This window comes from Pholcus phalangioides, unplaced genomic scaffold, assembly GCF_987345545.1.
Source record: "Pholcus phalangioides strain wild (caught in Gottingen) unplaced genomic scaffold, Ppha-v1.0 ptg000008l_1, whole genome shotgun sequence".
NCBI lineage: Eukaryota > Metazoa > Arthropoda > Arachnida > Araneae > Pholcidae > Pholcus > Pholcus phalangioides.
This window is the reverse complement of record NW_028301601.1, coordinates 15,739,070-15,754,460: the sequence shown is the minus strand read 5'-3', so window position 1 is coordinate 15,754,460 and position 15,391 is coordinate 15,739,070. Positions and strand designations below refer to the sequence as shown.

Below are 15,391 nucleotides of genomic sequence, written 5' to 3'. Positions count from 1 at the left end.
AAAAATAACTTTATACCAAATATTGGAAATTGAAAAAAATATTTTCACGTTATTTTATGGAGAAACAGAAAATGTGGAATGGACAGAATTATCAGACACCTACACTGTTTTTTGAGGGAAAAGTAAAATAAAATTCAAATAAATTTGCATATATGTTTACTATTTTAGTAAACAAAATCAAAATCAAAATCAATTATTTTGCACAGAGACGTCTATTGCTAATCAAAGCAAAAATGCAATTTGGCATGGATTCAACCAAATCAACGAGAGTGTCAGCAGAGACATCATTCCAAGCCTGTGATATGGCGGCTTTTAGATGTTCGATGAAAGAAAATTGCCCACTACCTGCGTATACTGATCTGCAAAGGATGCCCCACAAGTTTTCCATGAGGTTGAGGTCAAGACAACGAGCCGGTCATGAAAGAACATTGATGTTTTATTGCTTAACCACTGCTTTATGTGACCCGAACATGAATTATGCGCATTATCTTATTGGAATATGCAATATTCGCCACAAAGAACTTCTTTATATATACCAAGTTGCTCCTGCAAAACTTCTGCATAGCTTTCTCAAATTATCCTTGAGGGTAGAAAAACTACATGAGTCTTTCTTTGGTCAGAAAATGCTCCCCCAAACCATCACTGAACCACCACCCATTTGACGGCTCATTAATTACGGCGTTGCATACCTCAAAAACATGTAAAGATGAATGGAAACCATCTGGACCATCAAGATTGATTTTTTTTTCATCGGAGAACAGAGCAGAATACTACTGATGAGTCCAAGGCATGGGCACGTTTTGCGAGAGTCAAAAGATCCCGTTAGTGTTTCACAGTTAATGAGGTTTTTTTCTTGATTTTAATGAATTTGATGTTACTTGCAGAACTTGAAATCTCTAGATATTGTTCGCTGTGGAGCACCGAAGTTGTAATGCAGGTTTTATTTTTCTGGATGACATTTTGCTCCTTAATTCTAGAGCACAAACATTGCGCTTTGATGGGGCAGACCAGCAGGTGGCGCGCCCAGATCGTTTTTCTACAAAATCACATATACCACGGTTTAAAAAATTTGTGCCGGTACATCGAGAACATCCATTTTTACTTGCTATACACGTTTTAGAAACACCGGTGCCAGGCAATAGCAAAATTTCACTAATTTCACTTTTTGGCAGCATTGCACCCCCGTGACATTTTTTTTACTGATTAGGTACTTGTAGAGAGGGAATATTTTTATTAGTTTATTATCCAGTGACGTAAAAAAAAATTACTTGCATAAAATAACGCAGTGCTACTTTACTGTAAAATGGTAGAAATGAAAATGTCTTATATTTCTGCCCCGCTAATTTCTTACTGGAAGATCTAGAAATCGTCAATGAATACAACTATATAGGTGTAATGTTTTTCTTCTTCGGGTGTTTTCCGAAAAAATACTAATCGCGTTGTGGCTAAAGCCAAAGCCGCTCTAGGTAGAGTTATTCGGATTCTCTGTGGCGCACGTAACTCATCTGTTCCCGCAGCATAAAAAATGTTTGATTCTCTGTCAAAGCCCGTTATAAGTTATGCTGCACCAACTTGGACAATAGACCACTGCAAGATTCATCGAAAGACTGGTTATTTGTGGAGATGAAGATTACAAGGAAGAAAATTCATCACTGCCCCCACGGGGACTCGAACCCCGGTCTCTCGCTTGCCGGACGAGCACTCTACCATCTAAGCTATGGAAGCAGATAGAATACTTCAACCTTGGAGCGTATATATATATGTTGAAAGGCACCGTACATGGACGGCGTCAACAATCAACTAATAGCTCGTGAATGACAAAGGCCAACCAGATGGCCATATGCATATAGAAACATCCTCTCCACTATGTTTTCTGACGTTTCTATATGAATATACCATTGGTTTCATATTGAAAAAGCTGAAGATTTTTTTTCTTCGCAAATTATTTACAACGTCCAGAAACACAACGTCACAATCGGGTCATGGTTATATTCTTAGACTTGAATCCACCAGACGTCCAATATCTGTGACTTTTCTAAAAAAATACACTTTTTTTCCTGGTACAAAGTCTTAATGCTTCCAGATAATAGACTCCCCAAAATCTGTTACAATGCCCTGTTGAAACGTCCCCCACTGAATAACAGTCGTAATTAGGCCTTTAATAATTTTGAGTTTACTCCGTATAACTGGGATCCCATTCGTTTGGGACCCGCAAGTGGCACCGGCTGTGCTCCGAAAACATTTTCCCACGGTCATTTTTACAAATACAAATACAACGCCACAACAGGCAAATTGCCCAACGAGGTGGCTGCATCATGGATCCCCGAGCCCCTACTGCTACACCACACCCCCCCCCCCCGCGGAACCCCCCAACGAATCGATACATGCGGGAATGTGCGTGTACGTGTAGTGCAACCTGACGTAAAGTTTTTTGTTTTCTGTGTAATGCTTGTTATGTGTAGTGCCGTCATCTGCCCCCAGTTTTACCAACTATGAGTGAAGTGTTATCGTCGAATGATTTACCGTTGTAGGACTGTTGCTCTCTGTGGCGAGACTTTTTAACGGGGAGATCGGCTCGCATTTGCGCCTTGAAGTTGGGAACCACAGAAAACCAACTTCAGCCGACCACCACTGTGGGGTTCGAACCCGGATCCTCGCATCACGAGTCCGGCACTATAACCACTCGACCACCACAGCGGCACTTTACAGCAGGCACTTTTCTATTTTGATCAAAAAAGTAAATAACTGTGATTCATTACAGCTGCATATCAGAATAACCATGGGTTAGAAGTTAACAGAACATGTCACCTCTCTTGTTGCTTTCTTCATTCATGCACACAACTAAACATTTATGCTTTTTAAGATACATAGGATACATTTCATCAATTCATAGGTCTACAAGATATGCTCACCACGAGATTTTTTCCAGTCTCACATCTGAGAATTAACTGCTTTTTAACATACCTTCGTCGGGCGTGGTAGTCCAGGTCGATAAGATACTCGCCTAAAGTACCAAAGCATGTTTAAAGGTGTCGCGAGTTCGATACCCGGTTCGTCCTCGTCAGAAAACTTTCCTGACACAGGGGTACAACAAAAACGGTGAGTTGAGCGCAGCAAAAAGTTGCTACCGCAGGGAGTCCCCCCCCCATCGAGGGGTTAGTGCACCAACCTCTTGATGAGTATAAAAAGCAAGCCTGCCGTTCGGAATCGGCAATAAATTGTAGGTCGCGGTCTAATTAGCCCTCGTTTGCAGAAAATGACCGTGGTAGGGACAAAAATGATCAAGTGATCAAACATACCTTTGTCATGAAAACACCTAATTTTTTAAATTAGAGTAGGCAGTGGTTTTTTTTTTTTGCGTTTACATAGTGGACATGTCATATTAAATCATGACCAGAATTGCCATAATTGCAGCAGTAATTTCAGTAAATTGATGATTTATTATTATTATTTCTTACTGGAATTCCCAAAACTAGTAGAATACCAAAAACTATATCTCGGACGTCCTTTGTAACTTCACTCACAATTGTACACAACATGAACGATATATATATATATATATATATATATATATAATTGAGTTTCATTATGTTGGAAATATTCTTTTTTTTCCTCGCAAATATTCGTAGCGTCTTATGATTATGTCTCGCACTGTATATATATATATATATATAGCCAGTTTCTTAGTTGACGCACGGTTAGTAGTATTTGAAACAATGATGAAAAAATTTCATTAAAATATCTTGGTGTAGATATTTTAATGAAATTCATTGATATATCAAGATATTAATAATACTTTTTTTTCACAAACATAAAAAAAACAGTATTATTACCTTGCACGCATGATAAAATAGCAAGATATCAGTATAAATAAATCAAAAATTGATTAAAAATAAAGATTTTGAATTAGTAAAATTATATTTCAATTAGCACAATTGTATTTTTAATCAATTAAAATTTTGTTTTAATTGGAAAAATAAAATTTTAATTTAAAAAATAGATTTTCAATTAATAAAGTTATATTTTTAATTTCATGCTTATAAACTAAAAGATATGATAAATTAATGATACAAAGAATAAACTATTCAGTTCATGCAATTAAGCGAAAGACTAAGATTGGGAGAGGATTAAGAGCACACATTGACTCGATCTTATTAAAATTAAATTTAAAATTCAAATTTACAAAACTGAAAAATATATATATATAAATCAAGCATCTGTAAATGTATATCAAATATTCCACCTCATCTTTATTAACTGAACAGTTTCCTTTGTTTTTCAATGAAATTGATTTTTATTCAATAACATTGATGTAATGCTATTTTACGCACAAAAGTCCATGCGCGCAAGGTGTTAACAATATATGCATACATATATTTTCGAATGAAAATTTGCAAAAAAAAATCATTAAAAACATTTGAAAAAAGCATTGGCATAGCATATACAATTAAAAATATGTGCATCAAATTTGAAATAAATCAAAGCATAATTAATATGTTATTTTTCCGGTCATTTCTACTAGAGCGTAGCTTGTGAGGCTTTTGAAACGTGTAAAAAGGTATAGAGCCTTTAAACAGGGGTAAAATATTGAATTCTGAGCGTATAGACAATTCCTAAGCTGATTGCATGGCTGCAATGTATTTGAAACAGTGTCAAATGTGTTTGGTGAAAATATCTTGCTTACTATATGGGAAAAATAGGTTTCGCATAAAATAAACCAAAATTATTGATTTTGAGACGATTCAGTTGCTTCAGATAATCAACTCAACTGTAACTTTGGTTCAATTTCTCTGCATGGGTGAGAATAGAACAGTTTTTCTATTTTGTGAGTAAAATTCTAAATAAATAGGTTAAAAAAAATTTTCACCAACTTTCAAAAAATATATTCATTTGAAAGCAGTTAGTGACCTTAACCCTGTATGGCAGCGGCTCTCAACCTTTTTTGACTCGCTTTTTTGTACATAATTTTTACGGCAGAGAACCTGTAGGACTCTTTTATTTGCTTATCTATCAAATTTATTGATTTATACTATTTTTCTCGACTCGCCACGGATCCCTTGGGGCTCCGCGGAGCACCGGTTGAGAACCCCTTCTCTATGGTTCATCCCCATGGAAACGTACTGACGACTACTTTTACGTAAACTGGTGTAAATTAGAGCTGTTAGCATATTTTTAACTGAGACAATACAAAGCGGATTTTTAATATGTAAAAATGGTTAATTTTAAGGGTAAAATAATAGTTTGCCGTGATTTTAATGTTATTTGCAAAGACATAAAATCTCGCATAGCAAAGTCGAATAGTTTTTACCCTGGTTTTTATTTTAAATTCCCTCAATTTCGTGCGATTTTCTAAATAAACACGTAAAATTTCAGGAGCTCTCAAAACATGACACTGACTAATGAATAAACTCTTTCTAGATAATACTGCATTTACATAGTTGCTTTTTTGTACTGAAATGTCGCTGAAAGATATACTTTGTAAAACACCAAAAATATTGAGAAAAGAATTTGGTATAATGGAACTTTCTTATACGTCCACACGGTGTATTTGTCATTGCATATTCAAATATACACGACAATAGAGGAGTAAATAAATATGACAATTTGTAAATATTTACTCACCTTCGATTGCCCACCAATAACTGAGTGTCAGTAAAAATTTCAGTATCAACACCATCACAGACAGAATTTCAATAACCCGCCGACAACACCGCACACAAACGCACAAGCACGTGTATTCGATATAAAATAAAACCAAATCAAACCACACACATTCAAAATCGAAAACTTTTCCACACACAACTTTTCTATGCGAGTTTTCTCTCTCTCTCAGACCATGTTCTGTAAATAGCCACCTGTTGTAAAACTCGCGAACATAACGCCAGGCTAAAGTCGCGTTCCCGGACGATCGGACAGGTCTGGGATGGGAAGAGAGAAAAGAATTTTATACAATCCCAGGACCTTTTTCGGGAGGGGGAAAGAAAACCAGGCTCTCTCTCATACAAGGATTGTGATTTGTCCAATTCCGGCAGCATCGGCAACAACCACCGTCAGCCTCAGCGTCCACATCTTAGCAGAGCTGTTGGAATTCTGATAATAGGAAGGCTAGGGCTCCAGAGAGCGAGAGCTTCGACGATGGCTTCACTAAGGAATTTCCTCACTCCCCCCTCTCTTTCCGGAATTGATCAAGGAATAGGAGAAAAAAAAAAGTATAATGAATAACAGGTGGCGCCACCGACATTTGCGGCAGGTGCTCTTGTTCGCTCTGTGTGTGTGTGTGGGTATCTAAAGGTGGAGAGAAAAGTGTTCTCGCATATAACCCGAGCAAAAGAAAGTTTCATCCTTGCTAACGTGTCTTGAAATCATCAAGAGTTTTTCCTCAGTAATGTGTTGGATGTTTAGTGTGGGGAAAAACTTTTTCCTACACTTTCATTTTTTTTCCCCCCGTCTATATTTTCCCAGAATACGGAAAAAATTCTGGGTAGAATAATCTTGTTTAATCACAAAGATATTCGAAACTTTTTACAAGATCGATGGATCATCTTATGAATTTTTATTTCTATTAATAATGGGAGGGAAATGTGTCCTATTTTCGTAGAAATTTATAATATTTTGCAATTCTGAGGCATTTTTTGGTCGAAAGTTACGAAACCAAAAGGAGTTTAGACATTTTTTCCTCGAATTTCTAGAAGAATACTGGGCAAAAAAATTCTGAAATTTCGGTCACGTTGGTACTTACCATTTCCAGTGTAAATTTAATCGTGAGTGTATTTAGGGACCGACAAAAAATTGAATAAGAAATTAAATTTTTTGATCAACCCTGTATCAGAAAAAGCAGAAATTGACTCTTGCAGCTTTACCAAAATATTTTATAGACTTTGTGAAATACTTTTGTGCATTTTTCGCGAGAATAGCACGTATATTCCCGAAAATATAAATATTTTCTTTAAAAGTTCCAAAATTATTATCGCAAGTTTTTTTTGCTTATAATATGCAGAGGAGTTTCAAACCAATTTTTCAAGAAATTTACAGAAAATAAAATAACGCTATACATGAGATACAAATACAAATACAACGCCACAACAGGCAAAATGTCCAACGAGGTGACTGAGAAAAAGATGCCCCCCATAAAAATAAGACAACAGATATACTGTTTGGAAATTTAAAATGTGACAAAATATTATTTAATGCGATATGAATATTTTTATTACGTGATTATAATACGTGCGCATGCTCACAAGAAGTATAAATTTTATTTTTTCACAATTTGATTGATAGAGATATAGCGCAATTTGTATGAAAATTCCAGCCGAATGCAGAGATAATCCAGAAAGATATCTGTGATACCAGGGGCGTAACCGCCGCCCAGGCAAAGCCTCATGTGCCGCCCCTAAACATTACCCTGGCAGAAGGATGGTGAGACAAAAGCCTAGAGGACCATGACATAAACCTATTTTGTTTTTAGAACAGGCCCGCACACCATTGTATTTCAAGAAAATGCACGTGATCATACGTCCCGCTTTTGAAGAAAATGTTTCGTTTCTTTCTCGTTCGTAATTATTCTACCATTCTTGATTATGTAACATAACTCAAAACAGCACTTATTGATGAGTCATTATTACTTATAGTTATCCTATAAAGATGATGTATATAATGAGGCGATTTTTATTTATATATTTCTTAATAAAAATCGCCTCATTGTATACGCGTGTGCGTGTCTGGTGCTCCAGGGACCTGGCAAATTAGAATTAATTTCGAATTATTATTTTTTGTTTGTTGACTGTTCCGCAAAAATTACTGTTTGAGAGCACCAAAATGCATACTTGCCATTTGTGATAAAGTGCATTTTTGTTTCTGGTATTACGTTCCTAGGTCCTGTCTTTTTCTCAAGTTTGTTCAAAATCTCCGTTATCAGCGTGTATTGCTCAAAAGCGGGACGTCATGTCGATTTTTACTTTTGGAAACTTTCAAAAAATTTTGTGTATAACAAAAGCCCAAGCTGCTGCCCCTTACAACCTTCCGCCCGGGTGCATCGCACCTCTTTCACCCTCGCTTAAGCCGCCCCTGGGTAATACGAGTAAGTATTACTGATCAGTGTAACTTGTTGAAAGTAACTGAATGATAAGGCATTTTCCACAATTTCCTCTTTCACTATTGACTCCAGATTGTTCATTTTGACATCACACACACACGCGTGTTAAGGGGCATTAAAGTATTACGTATGCGGATTTTCAGCCATTTTTGACCACCACCCCCCCCCCCATATCTTCAGAAAGGGGTGGTTGATGACGTAAGCAACCTTCAAACCCCCCTTCCCCCTTATCATCAAAAGTCAGCAAATCCAAAATCCCCCCCCGATGGTGACGTAATACTTGAATGACCCCCCTAAGCTATGTCTAAACCTGTCTCACATAGCAGCAGGCACTCGTCTTCGCTCATTGGCATAATGCTTTGGGCTTATTCCCGAAATAATTAAATAACAGAAAATAATCGTATACAAGTTTGTGGAAAATCCCTTCATTCATTCCGTCTGTTTGAACAAGTTTTTTGAATTACTGCTCACTGTATCACCGATATCTTTCTGAATTTTCATGATATTCAGTTGAAATAGAGTCATTGATTCTGTAAATTTCATGAAAATTGGGTGAAAATTACGAAAATTTATTTTCTTAATATTGTATTGGAGTATATTGCGGGCACTTTTTTTTTTCGTTAATTGGATAACGCGTCACGGGCCTTTTTGATTAAGTAGTCTGTAAATGTCCCACAAGTCGCGGGTCGATTTATGGATCTCTAGTGTTAAGCCTCATTGAACTTAATGAGCTGTAAATATGCCACGAGTCATTCAAGTGACCTTGGAATGTCCCGCGGGACGCTTAGTTGGTCTGAAATGGGCCGCTTGAGGGGGTCTGTGCCACGGTGATCTGTTAATACGCCGCGGTTAATTAAGATATCTGGGAATATATATGTCGTGGGATACTTGACTGATCTTAAAATGTGCCGCTTAAATAATCTGGAACTGCGCCGAAATGATCTGTTAATATGCCGAGGTCAATATGGTTATCTGAGAATGTGTCGCAAGACACTTAAATGCTCTGAAATTGTGCCGTGGGTCACTGTCACTTAAGGTGATATGAAAATGTGCCGCGGACTGCTTAAGTGATCTGAAATGAGCCGCGGACCACTTGAATGATATCTAAGAATATGTCGCTTTCCACTAAAGTGACGTAGAAATGTGTCTCTTGGTTGGTTTTTTACGATAATAGTTACACATCTGATGACACAGAGGGCTTCATTTATCTCGCGAACCATGGGTTGGGCTTGTACGCTCTAGATTATTCAGCTGGCTGTCAATTATCTATTACTCAATGATCATATCTCCCATAAATTATCTACTAATTAATGCCCAATAATCTATTACATTTTTGTACTTCTAATACACATAATATTTAAATCACTCTCTCCATTAAAATAACCTTGCTTAATGACAAAGGTATTCCAGATCTCATGCACAGTCAGCAGTACCCGATAAATTTTGATTTTGATTAGTAATAATAGAAAGCGTCCTATTTTCCAATCAATTGATAAAAACATTGAAACTCTGGTTCAATATTTTATCGAAATGTAACTCTGATCAGAAAATAGCCATAGAGAATGATATAAATTTGGTTTCTTTAGTTAAAAAGAGTTTAGCAAAATTTTTCTTTCTATATCACATCTTATAATATGTGTGAGCATAAAACAGAGTAACAAGATGTAATTATATAAGAAAATTGTCTGAAAAATTTTCTTTATGGAGTTGAATTCAAGAAAATACAGTGAAACCCCCTGTTAACGGTCACTCCTGTTTTAATCAGGAGTGACAAATAAAAACTTGTTTTCCTCCTTGTTGCCTCCTGTTTAAGGCAAAAAAGCATATTTAAATTTTGTATTGCGAACCCCTGTTTAACAGTCACCCTCAGATACGTTCACGGACACCATCACCATTTTCGTCATTCGTTTGATTAGACTAAAACCCTGTACGTACACACTAATAGTTGAATTTTTGGTTCACATTATGCTCATCAGATTGCAGCTCAAGTCCCCGTATTAGGTCCACTTCTATGGATACTTTTGAATGAAATTTTGGCTTGTGTGAAGTTTGCTTTTTTTTTGGCAGCTCCGATATCAGTTTAAGATCTGAAACCACGTGTTGCTTGTTGTGCTCTCATATTTCACACATGATCCCAAGCTTATTCAATAAGGCCAGCCCTAGTAATAGCCACTCTCATCAAGGTCCATGGGTTCGAATCCGGTCATAGAACGTCAGAAGCAAGTTCTTTACCTACCGAGCCTGGGCAGCACCTCCTATAGAGACAGAAGGCCTCTGCACTGTTTGCCATAAACGTCATTCAGACTACTTAGCAAGTTAGCCACATTTTGAAACACAGCATCCTATTTCGTTTCTTCTTATTTTGGCGTAGAATCTTCTCGACTGGCTCAAAAATACCGCATAGTAAGTGAATGTGGGGCATAGAAATCGCCAATTCTGAGCCCGATCATTTCTTTTCCTCACAACGATGATACTGGCACGAGCAGGGAGTTTTTTTCCCTGAATATTCTGAGGGAAAATGGACTACTTACTGACGTTACAAGCTGAGTGCGGAGGCCTTCTATCTCTAGGAGTTGTTGGCCTGGGGTGGCCACTGATGGATGGAACCTTCATACCCCACCCAACTGCACTGGTTGAAAATTGACGTATGACGATATATGACCGAAGTCGGTGTGCGGTAAAGTAGAAGTAGTAGTAAGTCACTCTCTATCACTAAGATAAAAAATTGATGTCATCAAATACGGTAATTTGGGACGGTGTGCGGAAGTTGTTATCCTTCTAGAGATGATGATGATGATGTGAAAATTGAAGATAATGCTACCGAACGAGAAAAATTTGACATCGTTTAGAAATTAGCAATGTTAAGGCCGAAGACATACTACACTGAAGTGACGTTGTAGTGTGTTTCGGCCTTTAAAGTTGTGAAGAAGACGGTACGAAAGAAATGGAGTATGGAGGATAATGAAAGCAGCGTGAAAAACTTCAGTTTTTGATGTATATAACGGTACAATAGCTTTTCAAGCACAATAAAAGTCCGTTATGACGACTATGGCTTGTAACGACAATCTCGCTACTACGAGTAATTCAAAGAGCTAACATTTAAAGATACAAAAACATATTCGCTTAAAGCGAGTTATTAATGAATGAAAATAGGAGCACATTCGCTATAACGACAACGTAAATTCTCGAAAGAATCATCTTTTTCTTTCGTTAGGAATTATATATAAAATAGACTAGAGAGAGTGACATTTTTTTACTTAATCTCTCATAGGTGTTTATTAACGGAGCATGTCTGTACCTCCATATAGATAAGACCACATGTGCTGTATCTTATCTAGTTAGTTAATAAGTAAAAAACATTATTTTATCTGTTCTTTTGTGTTATAAGTTAGGCAGGTGATGCGCGACCTCTGGTTTTGACATCGTTGTTATGTCCCTTGAAAAATCCTTCTCCGACTCCCCCCCCCCATATCTTCCTTCATGGAATCATCCGAAACTGGACGCATGGAAACGTGTCTTAAACATTTTCTTTGCCTTAAATGTTATTGGACACATTTTATGTGTAACAAATACTCCAGTAGCAGAAACTGCCATATTCCACAAAGTGCAAAATTTTGTAATACAATCCAGCATTCTATTCGAACCCCCGACCAAGAGATTATGATCCTCCTGCTCTACCAACTGAGCTATTCAGCCTAATTAAAAACCTTGTTTATGCATAAACAGTTAACTCTAGATGCATATTTCAGCAAGTTCAAAATAAAAGGTAGACTGATCTAGCATGTTTCCTCCCTCCATTTACATGTTTCTACAGTGCAAAAAAACTAAAATTCGTTCATAACGAGAAGTCTGTTGTAACGACTATTTTACCTCTAATTGTGAACTGTCGTTATAACGGAATTTTACTGTACTGCATTGGACGGATTAAATACATTTTCCTCTAAATGCAATGACGGAAAAGCATTGGATTTAATCTCGCAGCGTAAAATACATTTTGAAGGAGTTAGAAATCTCAGCAAAATCCACCAAACATCGATTGATCAGTTCACATCCAAAAGATACAAATTCAGTATGCAAACTTTCTTCAGATGACGGAGATCAGTATGATCTGTACGGGGAATTTGTTGGAGTTATAAACTTCTTAGTACAGTAAAACCCCCCTTAACAGACATCCACAGATTCGGCTATCCCTCTTTTACGGCCAAATAATAATTCCTCCTTGTGTAATAAAAGCATGCATTTAAAACCCTTGATTAACAGTCAACCCTCTTTTACGGACAAATTTATTTGTCCCATCGGTGTCCTAATATTCCTTTTGTAATTTGAATTGCGCAGCATCGCAATAATCATGTACTTTCATGACTTTAAACGCATCTTACATTATCCGAATTTCGTTTATTTCCAAGTAATGAAGCATTTCAGTTTTCTTTAATCCTGTATTTTACAGTTTCAACAGGATCTCCCCCCCCCCACCGGATACAGCCACCCCTCTTTTACGGACATTCTTTTTCGGCCATGGGTGTTCGCTAAAGAGGTGTTCTGGTGTAATTTTCTGAAGTATTTGTATTGCAAAAAATATGTATCGAAAAATAACATTTTATATATTAATTAACAAGTGTAATATTTTTTGCATGAGAAATTTGTATCAACGTAGGAATTGCTTATTGATGATTTTTAAAAAAAAAATAAATATCGAACAATGAAATTTATTATTCGTCAATCATTTGCGAAGCACGAAAATACAGGCATTTCGATTTTCACTTCAAAACATGAAAGGCAGATGGCAGCACATATAGGACTCGGATTACGCATGATTCTGACAACATAACCACGTTATCGCCACACACACGCACACACTTATAATAAACATTCCGGCGTGTACCAGTTCGTCAGAAATTGCCCAGAGGAATATTTATGAGGTGCATGCGTGACGTGGTATATGTGATAAAGCGGGTTATTATGCATAATCGCCGAGCACTTTCATAAGTTTGCTAAACATTTCCCTAAATTAATTACTTTCACTGGCAATTATGCATAGAACCAAAGCGCCTCGTTGGTAAATTTACTAAATACTAAAAAATTATAACTTTTGCCGGCGATTATGTATATTACCCAAGCGTCGCATCGTTGGTAATTATATAATTCATTATAATTCATATAATCATTATAATTCGATATAAGATACAGATAATTTACGCACGTATCATTATATAGGGGTACGATCGTAAAATTTGTCATCATATTATACCGGGGTCCTACTATATTCATCACACAAATTTTAGACTCATTTGTATTTTATTTTTATTTTCATCGAATTCACCAATTACAGTAGGGTAATGTGTACCATTATAAAATTATTTATCACAAATTATAATTAGCGATAAATGTCAAGTATTTATCAAATTTACCAACGACACCTGATTATTATACATAATCGCCGGTATAAGTGATTTATTTATATATTTTAAGTACAAAGCTACATGTTTAAAACCCAATTACAGCTTGCAGTAAAAATAAAAATTAGCACAGAATAGAAAAACGACAACATGATAAGGTACAAATAATAAGTAAATTTTTAATTTTGCGTAAAAATTACGCAAAATGAAAAAATTCCACACAAAGATATATACGCATACAACGCAATCACAGCAAAAATCTTCTAAAGTCGGTAACAGACGAATGAAAAATATCCAGATGTTGAGGAAGCTCATTATAAAATTCGGAAAATCTGTTTACAGCACAGTAATCACCAATATTAGTATTGAATGAATATTTGACGGCAAATAAGTAATTAGATGTTATATTGTGGCACTTAATATTGAAACAGATTTCGTAAAGAATGGGTATGCAATCAATTTGGTTAGTCAACAGTTTCTTGAACAAAATAACGAGCAAGTACTCTCTGAGTTTTTGTAAACTAATAACATTGAAACTATTCTGTAGGTGAGTGGCTGATAGAATATTGTTATAAGGACCATGCTTTTTGAAATATAAATACCTTAGAAAATTGCTTTGAATAATTTCAAGACTCATAATATGGCAAGCGTGAAATGGGTTCCAGATAATCGAAGCATATTACAGTTTAGATCTAAGCGTATTAAAAATGGATATTAAAGTGTTACTATCGCGTTGAAATCTCTCGCCATTGTTTTAAGCAAGCCAAGTTTTTTATATGACACAAGAACAAAGATCTCTAATGTGATCAGCAAAGTTGAAATTGGTACTATAAATAACACCCAAATCGATCGCAGAGGTTCTTCTAAGCAATTGGCTATTATTAATGCTATACGTAAGAAACATTGGATTCTTTTTGTGAGTGAATGAAAGAACAAAACATTTATCAATACTGAGATTATGTCTATAAAGTAAACATCATTCGTGAAGTAAAGACAACTCATTTTGTACTTTGTACTTTTAAAAATATTCAAATCATCAGCAAGGAGTAGACAATTTTTGAAAAGTGCAAATAGATAGATAGAGGAAGTGTAAAGGGGTTCACGGCCTGTATTTCATTTACAACATAAAGCATAATCGTATCGGCTCTCTTTGGAATAAGATTAATTTTTGAAGATTTTCAAAAAAAAATCTCATTATATTAGAACTCATAAAAAAACGTCATTAATTTTAAAACTCACTGCCTTAAAATTAGTAACAAAAAATGCTGAAAACGAAGACCTAAATTAAACCGATATTATTTTTAATACTTTTATAATGGCGGGCTACAAGCGCGGAAAGATTGGCAAAGTTCAAAATCGAGTTGTCGCCAAAACTTTTAATTGCCAATTCCGCAAACACCCTTCTAGCAACAATTGGTCAAATTTGTAAAAACTCGCCCATTCCACAAGCTTTTGAAGGAGCCTAGAACAAACCAAATTGCTTATCTAGTTCCGGAGAAATTTAGTCGTTTGTTCGCAATACTTCACTGAAATTAGCAAAATTCGGAATTGGCGGTTAGAGATTTTGGCGACAATTCGATTTTGCACAAAAAATCCTATAAGGTGACACTACCACTATTTACAGAATAACCGTACTTAATGGAGAGATAGAAGGGCTGAGAGGTTGGTAAAGTGAACAATCAAATTATCGTCAAAACCTACTAAAATTAAGGAAACGGTGATTTTCTGGATATTATGCTGAAGTGAACTCGGAAAGGAAAGTTATCATGTCTCCGCCAGGACTCGAACCCAGGCCCTCCTGTATACCGGAGCCTGCAAGAGGGTACCATCTACACCACTCCAGTGGTGGAGAGTTCCGGCGGAGACATTATGACTTTTCTTTCCGAGTTCACCTCAGCATACC

The 15,391-nt window shown here is 36.2% G+C and overlaps 1 protein-coding gene and 1 non-coding gene across 2 annotated transcripts in view; both read right to left on the bottom strand.

The window, feature by feature from the left end:
* The window catches only part of LOC149083899 (igLON family member 5-like), a 132,866-nt gene extending 126,740 nt beyond the window's left edge, over positions 1-6,126 (bottom strand). The window contains exon 1 of the mRNA XM_089234272.1: positions 5,623-6,126. Coding sequence (XP_089090398.1) covers positions 5,623-5,677 — 55 coding nt within the window. The 5' untranslated portion in view covers positions 5,678-6,126. The remainder of the gene's footprint in view (positions 1-5,622) is intronic.
* TRNAA-GGC (transfer RNA alanine (anticodon GGC)) lies at positions 1,654-1,725 on the bottom strand. The gene has a single exon. It is a non-coding gene; the product is annotated as a tRNA-Ala (tRNA).
* Positions 6,127-15,391: the final 9,265 nt, after the last annotated feature.